This window comes from Podarcis bocagei, assembly GCF_964188305.1.
Source record: "Podarcis bocagei genome assembly, chromosome: 14".
Classification (NCBI taxonomy): Eukaryota; Metazoa; Chordata; class Lepidosauria; order Squamata; family Lacertidae; genus Podarcis; species Podarcis bocagei.
The window spans coordinates 29,513,984-29,527,123 of record NC_138139.1 but is presented as its reverse complement, the minus strand read 5'-3'; the positions used below and the strand labels follow the sequence as shown (position 1 = coordinate 29,527,123).

At 46.5% G+C, this 13,140-nt stretch overlaps 1 protein-coding gene across 4 annotated transcripts in view; it reads right to left on the bottom strand.

Moving 5' to 3' along the window:
- The window catches only part of FRMD5 (FERM domain containing 5), a 143,668-nt gene that overhangs the window by 18,250 nt on the left and 112,278 nt on the right, over positions 1-13,140 (bottom strand). For 3 of the 4 annotated variants that reach the window (XM_081171165.1, XM_081171164.1, XM_081171166.1), the window contains exons 2-4: positions 8,872-8,976; positions 7,415-7,457; positions 5,563-5,641 (exon numbers count right to left, since the gene is read on the bottom strand). In XM_081171165.1, the coding sequence (XP_081027291.1) occupies positions 5,563-5,641; positions 7,415-7,457; positions 8,872-8,976 (227 nt within the window). Of the gene's footprint in view, positions 1-5,562; positions 5,642-7,414; positions 7,458-8,871; positions 8,977-13,140 lie in introns of those variants that run through there. The other variant, XM_081171167.1, reaches the window with a different exon arrangement.

Below are 13,140 nucleotides of genomic sequence, written 5' to 3'. Positions count from 1 at the left end.
CTGCCATTATGCATCTGTAGAAAACTCTGTATTGCCCACTGTGCCTCAGCAATTTGCATATAGATTGCACCAATCTAAGCATTAAAGCAGGGCAGTCTAACCTCCCAGACCAAATGGGCTGCAAGAGCACTTTGACAGATAACCCGACAGCCACACACTGAATTAAATTTCCATATCATAAATTAAAGTGTTTGCAATATAGTTTTTTTTAAAAAAATAAAATAAATATATACACAATTAATGTATTTAATTAAACATATATATTTAAATAGAACAACAGATTTAATTAGATACAAAAACTAATAGATTTAAAACACTTATTTATTAAACAGATTTAATACGCAAACAGATGCATGCATTTTTGTTAACAATGCAGACATCAGTGGGATGCACGAACTAGAGAATTCTTCATATGTTGATCAATGTCCACCTTGAGGTTTGTTGTTGACATCCACAGGAAAATCTTGAGTGAATTGTGTTGCTAAGTTGTTTAGAGTTTTGGACTTTATGAAGTTCATGTTTGAAAATGCTTGTTCACAGACCTACCCCATGCTTCTTGGCACCAAAACTCCTTTCTCTCCCCCACCAATTGGTGCACCTCAAAGCTCAGACCTCTCTGTATTGCAAGAAAGAAAGTGAAGTATTCCATACTGAAACAGACACAGACACACCATGCTTCTTATCTGTATTGCCCGCATCCCAGGAAGCTCCAGTGCTCCAGAACCTGTCAGTCTGGTGATGCAGCCACACTCTGAGTGGGCTCAAGAGCACAGCCTGGTGGCTTCACAGAGCTCGTGCAACAGCGGAGGAGGAGGAACAGTAGCCGCATCAGCCTGCCTTCAGCGGCAGCACACACACTCACTACTGTCTCCCCCAGCTTGGCTGTGTTGCCCTGGATGAGGTAGAGGGTGGGGAGCGGGAAAGCCACCAAGATTGGCCTCAGGGGCTGTGTGTTGGACCACTCTGCCTTTGGAAAGAATCTTTCTTTGGGTTCCTGTTCTTCCAACAACTGGGAGGCAGGATAGGTCTGTGCACAGTTGGATGCACACTGTTCTATTCCTGCACTTTTGCAATGGAATATTGAGCCACACTAGTCAAGACAGGAGCAAAGGGGGCCCCTAGGGTGTTCAAATCCATTTCCCCAAAGAGCTGTTCCTCCTCTGAGCACCTGATTGCTGTCCAACCTTTTCAGAAGCACTTTAATTTCATTTGCTTATTAAAATGAGAAGTTTTACTTTGCCCTGGTCCTTGCTTTGCCCTAGTGAAATCAGTGCTCAGTTGTGCCATTTTCCCTTTTGATTTGAAGCGTTCCAGTAAATACAGAGTTTGCCTGTATCTTTAGCAAGCAGAAATGATCATCTTTCTTCAATAAACCCGAATTAAGAAACTCTTGGATTTACTTTCACTGGAGATATTAAGAAATGACATATTTTTCAGCTGAAATGAACTGACTCACCAGCGGCCAGGCAGTTAACCATTTTGATTCCTACTTTCTCATTTGTTACATTCTCTGACTTTCCAACCCAGAAGATTTGAGAGACGACATGAATTAGCTTACAGACATGCCAGCTAAAATTAGGTTTGCCCCCATTTAAAATCTCCTGGCTATGAAAAGCAGAAATTGCTGGGTTGCAGGGACAGAGAAAGTAATCTAATTCCTCACCTGCACGAGGGAGATATGCCAAGAGAGGGGGCCAGGCAGCCAGAAAATATGTAAAGCCAGATTATCCGGGAGCCAGGGCAGCAACTGGCTCCAGCCCCCACCTGCAGCAACTCAGCCTCCTCCTCTGCAAATTCTGGGATTGCAAGGATTTGTTTTGATGACCTGAAGTGGTTGGGTTTCCATTGCCTCCCCAAATACATTTCTGGATGGGATTTCAATTTGCCTTATTATCTTTGATGACTGTCAAGGCACTGACCTCTGAGCAGTCCTGATTAGCATATCAACCATGGACATAATGCCAGCCATACCTCCTACTGGCCATTCCACATTCAAATTCAGGCCTAATGGATGCACAATGCAGCAGTTGCTGAAAGAAGCATTTACCATAAAATCTGCAAAAAACAGGGCAGCTGTGAGGATGACTTGGAAGCCTGGGATGCATCCTGGCAGATTCCAAGGAGAAGGGAGTTGGCACTTTTTCCAAATAAGCACCCAAACTGAGCTGCCACCACCCAGATTGTACCCTGTTATTCTGCACTCAGTTAGGCTTGAAGAACCATCAATTGCAACAGATGAGCAGCCATGGTGGACTAAAATGGGTGAGAAGAATAAAAAAACAAAACTCTGCACTACTTTGTACAGGTTGCTTGCCTTTTTTTTTTTTTTTTTTTTGCTAACTCTAGGTAACAGTTGTGTGGCATCTTGGATGGTGTTACTATTGAAGGGAGCATCACAGCACCAGTAAAATAATGACAGCCAGAGTGGTGCAGTAGTTAGCATGTCAGACTAGAATTTGAGAGACCAGGGTTCAAATCCCCACTTGGTCATGAAACTCACTGGGTGGCCATGGGCCAGTCACTGCCTCTTAGCCTAACCTACTTCACAGGCCTGTTGTGAAGATTAAATGGGGAAGGAAAGAACCATGTGTACCACACTGAGCTCCCCCAGATAAGTTTTGGTAATCCACAGCCTGCATCCCACTTCGGCTCACCTAGGTAACTAATCTTCTCCTGGTCCAGTTCCTGATCATGATGAAAGTTGTACAGAGCATCGTTTTCTTATTTTCTTTCTTTCTTTCTTTCTTTCTTTCTTTCTTTCTTTCTTTCTTTCTTTCTCTCCCTCCCTCATCTCTTATTTACCTGCTCCCTCCCAGCTGTTTGGGTAAAGCAGGACATTATCTCAAAGTGCCCAGTAAACTACAAAATAACATAGATTAGAAATGAACCATGGAATTTAGAAATTATGTTTCACCAGCAGATGGGCTGTGGAGGCTAGGAAACCAAATCTTCAGTTGGGAAAGGAAATAAACTTTTTTAATTGGAGCATTGTACAACAATAAACACATTGATTTGCTTCAGTTATAACCTTGAGTGTGGAGTTATCTTGTTATGCTTTACTCCCTGTGTCACTAGTAGTGAGCAAATTTCAATCCCGATTAGATTCCCAAATTAACCGACCCAAGCCAGAGGTGGACACCGACATACTGTCAATAACTCAGATCTTCCTGGCAGCTGTTTTGGGGAGGAAAAAGCTAAGCTCATCAACTTCGCTGTTCAAGACTCCCCAGGCTGCCTCATCTTTCCATCTGATAATGTGTTTACGGACCACCTGAAATGGCCAAAATCCATGTTTTCTACACTTGCACTGGCTGCAAGCTGCCCCAACCAAGCCCCACTTCAGAACAAAATAGGCTTTTGCCTGCTGCTCTGATTTTTGGCAAGGGGGGGAAGGAAGCAGAGCCAATGTTCCACCTCTGATCATGATGGTGAGCATATCTGCAAAAAGCCACCTTCTCAATGCACACAGGTAAAAGACCTTCTTTCCAGAAACTTCCACGAACTTTCCATGTATATGACTTACAGAACCTTGCACTTGCTCAGTGTGCAGTATGTGCAGTCATCAATGAAAACAAAGGAGTAGCAATTCAATAGCAGTTCTCTGTGAGGCTCCAGGCACCCCCTCCACACCCTTTTTGGCTTCAGCCCTACAGAAAAGCTGATTAGAATGAGGACTGAGCATGCTCATGTCCCACTAGACAGCCTCAGGGGACTCTCAGGGAGCTTCCAGGCAGATGTTTACTGAGAAATGGGGGCTCCTCATTCATGTAAAGTCTGTTGTTGTTTTTTGCAGCATTGACATGCATAAAAACGCAGGCCCATAATTCCCTCTGCCACCGCTTTAATCCGGATTTACCCTTTAAAAAATATATCTCAAAAACTGATGTGGCAATACTAGAAAAAAATGAGAAACTGAGAAAAACTGGAAAGGACAGAATCCACCCATCCCTGTTGGAGGACCACGAATTTGGGAGCCAGAGCAACTGGCCAAAGCCTCACCCTGAGGCATTCAGTACTGGACATTTTGCACTGCCAAAATAAATCACTGCCTGTTCCAAAGTATGGCATTCTAATTCTGGACCAAGACCTCAGAGAGTTTAAATCTTGCAAGAGGCTTTTTTTGGAGGAAGAGTCAGGGGAGGCCAGGTGAAGCTGTCCCAGCCCAGTAGAACACTGGGAAATCGGGGAGGGGAGAACGAGATAGAGAACAGGTGGCCATTATTGATTCATGAGCATCCTGCTTCCCTCCTTCAAGCAAAACCATGACTATTCTTCTTAACGTTCTTCTGTCAGATGTCATCTGGGGCCCCAGAAACAGTTACAGAACATCACATCTTGCAAATTAATATTAAGTGGCATTCAGTTTTTTTAAAAAAAGGAGAGCAAGTGTTGGTGAAGATTGATCAAAAACAACATTATGCCCTACATTTTTGGAAAATTCAGAATAGTCTTCTAGATTTTAAAAATACCTGAGATATAAGAGGAGCAGCGAAGAAAACCTGGCTTCCAATTTATGGAACAGAGTGCAGCTTTACAACCCCAAACACGACTTTGTTTCCTGCTATACAAATGAGCAAGAGCTCATCGCCACACACAATTTCTCAGTTTGAGAAGAACCTAAATCGCTCTTCTCTTACAATCAGAGAAGCTGACTTGGCACAATGGGAGTCTGCTAAGAAATCACAGTGTCCTGACTGTCAAATAACTTTTTTTTTTTTTTTTTTTTTTTTTGCGTTCAGGAAAACGGTTAAGTGGATCATCTGCTTCCAAGGCTCCGCAAAGCTCTTTTTCTAGAAAATGGCAACATCAGGAAAATCTGGGACTCTGCTTTTGGTGAACCAAACAGCAGTAAACAAAGGTGCCTTGGATGGGAGAGTTGGTCGCTCAGCAGCACAGCACCTGCTTTGTATGCAGAAGGTGCCCCTTTAGGCAGGGCTGGGAAGGTCCTCTGCCTAAAACCCTAGGGGCTTCTAGGGTCGACAGTACTAAGTTAGATGGACCCAAGTTCTGACTGGGTATAGGGCAGATTATAATGTCTCCACAATGTCTCAATATGCAGACACTTTCTATGTCTTTAGAGTGGGGAGGCAAAGCTACTCCTTTGCAAAATGCCCAAGGATCCTCCACATCACAATCAGCTCCTTTTGTGGCCAGACCCAATGATGTGGGAGGTGTTGGATTTCTGTTTTGTGCCACTGTGCAGTGCTTGGAGTCACAAGACTCTGTTTACATTCCAGAGATTCCAGACTGTTGGAAGTCTCATGGGAGACGGATGTTGATATTACTGGTTTCCTGTTCCTTTGTTCCAGTTGCCTCTCTGCTTTCACAAAGAGAGGATGTATATTTCTTTTCTGTCTGCATAGTTAGAAATAAAACTCTTAGCAAAGTAGCTCCTATTTCTCATCCTTTGCTGATGCTTGAATACTCTGCGTAATGAGGGAACGTGCCTGGAGCATCAAAGGCTTAGGTCGTTCATCACCATCGGAGGGCTCGACCGTCGGAGTAGCTCAGCTGAACGCAAGTTCTGACAGGAGGCACACACACACACACCCCTCGCTTTACCTGGTGATTTCCTCTTTCAGGGCCGCAGGGTCGGTAGGGTAGAACTTCACCCGGAAGCACATGGTGAATGGAGGCTGTGCTGCAGGAGAGAACAGCATCATGATTAGCATATCAGCTGGAGAATCAACAACAGCCTCCCCACCACCACCACCACCCATGACCTGTTAGAAGCCTGTCCCTCCAGGCAAGATCCAGGGACAAGGCACAGCTTGGCAGTCTCCCTAACTCCGTCTTCCCAAATGCTACACTCAAATTCCAGTGAGCAAATACACTCTTCCTCCTGGTGCAAGCTCATCTTTGTAATGACCACTCTAGCAAGTCATTGCAACAACTTTGTACTAAGAAAGAGCACTTATTTCCTCCTCCCCATCAATCCGCTTTCCTTTTGTGCCATAACTTTTCAACAGAGGGCTTAGAGTTTCTTTTCGCTGATATTTGCAAGCCGCTCTGGGAGCTGAAGAGCAGAAAGGAAAAACGTAGGCTGGGAACTGGACACCCAAAAATATGTCTAAATGAGGAAACTGAATGGCTGAAACTAGAGGTGAAGCTTATGATGAGGAACTTGCCCTTGGACACAGACACAAGTGCACTCATGGCGACATGTGCAGAAGAAAGAATGAGCCTTCTGTGCATCAAAGTGATGTTATTAGGAAGAGACAGATTTGTTTGGAGTTTGTGGTTTAAAAAAACACCAATACAGTGGTACCTTGGGTTAAGTACTTAATTCGTTCCGGAGGTCCGTTCTTAACTTGAAACTATTCTTAACCTGAAGCACCACTTTAGCTAATGGGGCCTCCTGCTGCCGCCACACCACCGGAGCATGATTTCTGTTCTCATCCTGAAGCAAAGTTCTTAACCTGAAGCACTATTTCTGGGTTAGCGGAGTCTGTAACCTGAAGCGTATGTAACCTGAGGTACCACTGTACAGGAAAAAGTCAAGTCGAATAATACATGGTGTGAGAAGTGGGCTCAACTAGTTCCTTAGAAGCAAGTGTGGTAGCTCCTAAAGTCCAAAAGTGCTTAGAAAATACCAGGAAAGTTTGATGTCCCATGAGGACATTCATGTACAAGCAGAGTCCCAAAGGTGGATCCAGGCCAATGACCCATCTAGTCCACCATCCTGTTCTCACAGAGGCCATCATGGGAAATCTGCAAGCAGGATCCGAGCCCAAGAGCCCTCTCCCCTCCTGTGGTTTTCAGCAACTGGTATTCAGAAGCATTACTGCCTCCAACTCTGGAGACACAGCATAAGCATTGTGGCTAGTAGCCATTCAAAGCCCTCTCCTTCAGGAATTGGTCTAATCCTCTTTTAGAGCCATCCAACTTGGTGGCCATCACTGCCTCCTGAGGGAGAGAGTTGCATACATTGACTGTGGGCTGCATAAAGACATACTTCCTTTTATGTGCTTCATGAAGAAGTTATTTCTTTTATCCGGCCCGAATCTTCCTACATTCAGCTTCATTGGATGTCCACGAGTTCTAATCTTATGAGAGGGAGTAAAACCTTTCTCTATCCGTTTTCTCCATACCATGCCTAACTATAAACTTCTACCATGTTATCTATCATTTGCCTTTTCTCTGAACGAAAAAGTTCCAAATGCTGCAAGCTTTCTTTGTAGGGGAGTCACTCCATAAAGCACTGTCCAGACCAGTGCAGAAGCTTTTTGCTCCTATTTTATTTTAGTAATTCAACAAAATGTAAATACAACTTGATTGCAATAAAACCTCAAAAACACTTTGCAACAAAAAGACATGCCACCCCCAACCCCCTTGGGCAGAATCGAAAGCTGCTTCCTCCATCACAACAGGGGCTGCTTCACTGTCTCGGCTCTCTTAAGGAGGCAATACTTACATCGCATTTGCTTCACAACAGACTTTGTGAATTCCAACCAGTGCTGAAATGAAGAAGAAATCAGTTTTCAAAATGGGGGGAAGCAAAGTACTAGCTACAAAACCTGTGGGGAGGGCCTCATGCAGACAACCAAACTGGATTACAAAGGGTCCTGACCTAGATGGACCAGGGTGAATTTCAGGGGCAGTCTTACTGGGATGTTTTGGTTGGTCGTGTTGTTTTAAGGAGGCAGCCTGCAACTTGGATTGGAGGAACGGCCAAGGGGAAAAGATGCATAGCTTTGGATGGCCATCTCACTGGATCTCTTGGAAGATCAGCAGCCTTTGGCTCCCCAGCTACCACCTACAGTAGCAGCAACCATTCCATCAGGCTGCAACGGAAGGAAGGAAGCAGGGCCACTCCACTGGCTTTGCTGAGAGACCAGCTGTGTCCAGCTCTTCCTTTACCTCAGCTGTCACTATCGGCAGTTCTTTCATCAGGCTGCCATAGAAGGAGAGAAGGGAAACAGGGCCACTGTATCAGTTCTGCTTAGTGACCAGCTCCTTTTGGCTCCTTCCCTCCCTCCCTGAACTGTGTCCATCCCAGCTGGAACCACTACGAGACTTTTAAAAATCAGTGATTAAGTTTATTGGTTTTCCCCCTCTTCCCTCCTCATCCCATTTTCCTTACATATCACATCTTTTAGATTGAAAGCCTGAAGGCAGGGTCTGTCTCATTTCTTACTGATTTGCTTTTGGGAGCCTTTTTGAATGCAGAGCTAAGTAAAACACTTTACATAAATAAGCACACAAACCTTTTCCGCATGGGCCATTTTTTTCCTGTTTGAAATGAGATCCCTTCAACTGTTTTTCCACCCATGAAAGCAAAGATGCAATTATCTTTCCCCCCCAGTGCTGCGAAAGCAGCTTAGGGGATTTTAAGTAAGAAAATGTCCAGTGGGGTGGGGGGTACAGTACGCATCCTCTCTGCTCAAATGTGCAGCAACCCCAGGGCTGCTTTTCATTTAAAAATAACAAGTTGGGTGACTTGGAAGAAAGGTGAGATATAAATGTAATTAATAATATAAACCCTGACAACTAAGTCAAGCAATGGGAAGGGTTCCCTGCAGAGGGGAAAGCAGAGCACCAAACTGGAAAAACCAAAGCCAGCCTCAACCCCACCCCACCCCCACGGTCAGGAAGCAGGAGTTGGGGCTGTATCCACATTTTGCATTCTCTCTCTGGAGTGAAGGGCTGGCTCACAGTTGAATGGCAGGCAACCAAGAAGCCCCATGCTGCAGAGCAAGGAGGTCAGATTTTGCACCCTGAATAAATTTTGCAAAGCCAGCCAATTTGCATAGAGTGCTTTTGCTTCTGCATAATTTATTTGTTCTGCTTTCACTGCAGCACCAGGCCTTGCTAACTCCCACTCCAAGCTTTGAAGCCTGACCAAGCTGGGCCCTTTTCGGCAGGACTCACCCGTTGCTTGTCGGGGTCCACGTAGCGGATCCCAAAGTAGTCCTTCTCCAGCAGGTTCAGGTGATGGCAAAGGAGGTCGAAGAGGTACTGCCCTTTTGCATCTCTCTGCAAAACAAAGGAAGGACCCTGATCAGAGCAGGAACAATAACCACCACCGTGACTGTTACCAAATGGCCTGAACACATACATGAACCAGGAAGGGCTCAGTGACAGAGCATCTGCCTTGCATACAGATGGTCCCAGGTTTAATCCTCAGCATCTCCAGGTAGGGCAGGGAAAGAATCCAGTCAGTGTAGGATGCAGAGCTAGGAGGACCAAAGGTCTGATTCAGCATAAGGCAGCTTCCTATGACATGTGGAATCGCCAAGATATGTGGACAAGGGGACATGATAGCATGAGTCCTACCCCAGGGCACCTGGGCTTATGAAAGGGACCCTGGTGTGGGAAAATGATTGCTTGTATATGAGAGCATGAGCAAAGTTCTTATTGTTGCAGGGTGATCTCATAGCTAGAAGCATCCTTGGAGCATGAACAGCGCGTGAACAGCTCGTGCTGTCCTATATGATTGGCTAACGTAGCATGGCCTGATCGCTCGCACGGTCTAGTACGAAGGTCTTTATCTACTGGCTAGAACAAATTGCTTGGCTTGTATTTTGTATCTTTCCTTGGCTTGTATCTTTCTGATTTCACACAATAAAAGCTGAGCTGCCATATTAGCCCTAGGAGCAGCCATATTTCGGAACCCCTCATGGTGTGAGACTGATTTTTCCCTGGATGCCGAGCTGCAACTCGACACCCTGGACCTCCAACAGCTTTTGCTAAAGCCAGGTTGGAACCTTCTGAGGCACCTTCACTGCTTCCCTGGGCTAAACCAGCCATATCAGCCGTTTCAGACCATTGTTTGGCCAGGTACACCTCTCCTAGTAAATCCCACCTTGTGCTGAAGCAACCTCTTGCACATAGGCGGAACAATGTTCTGAACAGATCTGGAATTGGCAACAGACAACTAATTACACAAATCTATAGAATCGAGGGAGATCAGTGCTTAAACTACAAATGTCAGGTTTACCGTTTTCCAGCAGGTAAAGAAAGGGATAAATGCACTGCTGATGGCGGAGCATTTGACAGCAATGTCAATATATCCAACCTTCAGGCTCTGCAGAATCTTCATCCTTCCCAGAAGACCCTCTGGGTGGATAAATAACCTCTTCCATCTCCTTAATTCTACAATACCCACTTTCTGCTTTCCCCTCTAATGTCCGCTGCCATGTTTGGCATCTTTCTTCCACCTGCCTCTTGCCCACAGGAGGCAGAGCTCTCCTTCCGGCAGAGACCACATCACTCCTCGTCTTCTCTGCAACGCCAAGCACCCAACTAGCACTCAATCCCTGTTAAGCAGGCCAGCCATTGATTTAGTTGGCACTGTCTATTGATTTAGTTGGCACTGTCTATACCTTTTAGACAACAGGGAGCTATTGTAGTGCTCTCCAGACATTGTTGGACTACAGCCCCCATAATTTCTGACCAATGACCCATCTAGTCCAGCATCCTGTTCTCACCGTGGCCAAACAGAGAGCCCTGTAGGAAACCAGCAAGCAGGATTTGAGCACAAGACACCCTTCCTTCCTGCAGTTTCCACCAACTAGTATTCAGAGGCAGTTCTGCCTCCAACTGTTGGAGTAGAACATAACTATCATGGCTCAAAGCTATCAATAGTGCTCTCCTCCATGAATTTGTGTAATCCTCTTTTAAAGCCATCCTAGTTGGTGGCCATCGCTGCCTCCTGTGGGAGGGAGTTCCATAGTTTTAACTATGAGCAACATGAAGGAGGACTTTCTTTTATCTATCCTGAATCTTCCAGCATTCGGCTTCACTGGATGTCCATAAGTTCGTGTTGGGAGAGAGCGATAAACATGTTTCTCAACCCACTCCCTCCATGCTATGCACCGTTTTATAAACTTCTATCATGTTGATTCTTACGTGTCTTTTTGAATGTCCCAAAGGCTGCATCCTTTCTTCATAGGGGATTCGCTCCACCCCCTTAATCATTTTGGTTGCCCTTATCTGAACCTTTCCCAACTCTACAATATCATTAACCTCCCATCAACTCTGTCTAGATGAGACAGATCCCATTTTTATGAGCAACCACGGAAGGTAGAAGGGCAACCCATTGCCAACTCCCTCCCTGGCCCTTGCAGGGCCCCCAGTGTGGGCACCTCTCCCTGCTGTTGTTGGGGAATCTGGTAGCAGCTCCTTCCTGTTCCTCCCAGCTCCCTTCAGGGCGCCCTCGACGACGTCCCTGCAAGGCGGAGAGTGCAGCAGACCGAGATAAAGATTGAGTTTAATTTCAAGCTCTGTTAGGAATATTCACTGTTGCCAGAAGGAAGGAAGGAGAAATGAAAGGAGGAAGATTAGCTGGGGAAGAGGCAGCCTTGTCAAGAGGCCGCCAATACTAAGTTGTGGCACTTCACAGTTCACACACGTTCAGAGCTGCCTGTTTAGGGTGTGTGTGTGTGTGTGTGTGTGTAGACAGCAGCACCCCCTCCCTTTTGAACTCATGGTAAAGGGAGCCCAAATCTACAACTAACCATTTAGCACAGGGGAAGGAAGAGAAACCTTTTTAAACTGAGGGCCACATTCCCTTCCAGGCAGTCCTCTGGGGGCCACATAGCAGAGGCAAAAACAGGCAGAGAAATGCATGAAAATGCTGCCTTTGGCCCATCATAAGAACATAAGAAGAGCTCCGATGGATCAGGCCAATGGCCCTTCTAGTCCGCCTCAGTTTCTAACTTGGGCCAGTTCTTACGGAGAATTGCAGCCCTGAGCCCAGCTTGTTGGCTCCTTCCATCCTGTGCCCGCCTGCCATCCAGGAAATCCTGTATTTTCCAAGCAATTTATGGTGTTCTATTAAATCAGTCCAGTGATGCCATCCTATGCACATCCAGGGGAGTTAGGTGCATTCGACAACCACAGTTTCTCTGCAGCAGCGAACTCCAAACAAAATCCTCTCTGGAAACCTGTTTGGGATACTTTTGAGTGCTTTGTGTCACTAAAGCGCCAAATGCCCTTTCGAAGAGGCCAGGGGAAGACAGAAAATACAGCTTGCGTCTGCAGCCAGTGGACTGATTAATTGTGCTAATTGATTGATTAATGCACTTGGCCTGGCTTCCTTTGGGTTCAGCATCTAGCAAGATCCTCAGGCCAGAATCCTCCCCATGATTCCTCTACGCACATGCAGGAATGTGCTGTCTTCATGAAGTCCAGGATCTCCAAAGCTCATGCCCTCCCCCCCACTGCCTTCTCTTAGTGCTTATAAAAGCAGAAGGGCACTGCTTGGCTGCTGTGACAGAATGTGCCAAAACAGAATGTGGGGCTGCTGACCTGACAGAGATCTAATCCTCCTCCTTTCACACAGCACATGCTGGGATGGGGAGGTGCTGGCTGGCTGGCTTGGTGGCATCCGTGCCTCCCCTCCTTCTTGCACATGGACTGAGCAACTGGGCTGTAAGTGATCAAACAGCCTCCAGCCATGGCGAGTTGTGCCATGTGACTTTGGAGCCCCCCCCCCCCCGGTGGCTTGGGCCACTGCTGCTTTTCCGGGGTCTCTGCCGCTAAATGTCACTGCATCTGGAATCGTCAACAAGCCCTGCCTGGATTCCGGCTGCCGCTGCAATGACAAGCTTGATGTTCCCATTTTGCTCGCTGAGAGAGGTGACCTTTTGCAAACAACTCTCCAAACTTCGCAAAGGCCACCACGACTGCAAGGAGAAGCAGGAGGGTGCATGGAGGATGGTATGGAGCCTGGCTGAGGGCTAAGCTAGACCTCTGGGCCAGGCTAGCTTTCTCTAGCCGATGCTCAGGGCCAAAATGTGCTCAACGAAACACAGACAATGCACACAGCACCTGCATTCTTGGCGCTGTGAAAGCTGCAGCCCCCTAAAAACCAGCAAAATCAAAGGGAAGCTGCAGCTGCCTCAGGAGAACAGGAGAGGAGGCTGCTCCTTGGCTGCAAGAATTTGATCATCAGGGACATGGCTTCTGCCCTGCTTCCCACCCGCAGGCATCACACAGCCCCAGGCAAATGCTCTCCTTCACTGCTCCAGTCTTTGCCTTCAAAGGCAAGATTGTTATCCAGCACTCAGCAGCACTGACAGGAGTCAAACGCAGCAAAGCTGGGGGGGGATATCAATAGCCCTCTAGATAGCCTCAACACCCCCCAGGCCTCAGCTAGCAGGGTCACACCAGAAGGTGCCAAGTTCCCTGCCCCTT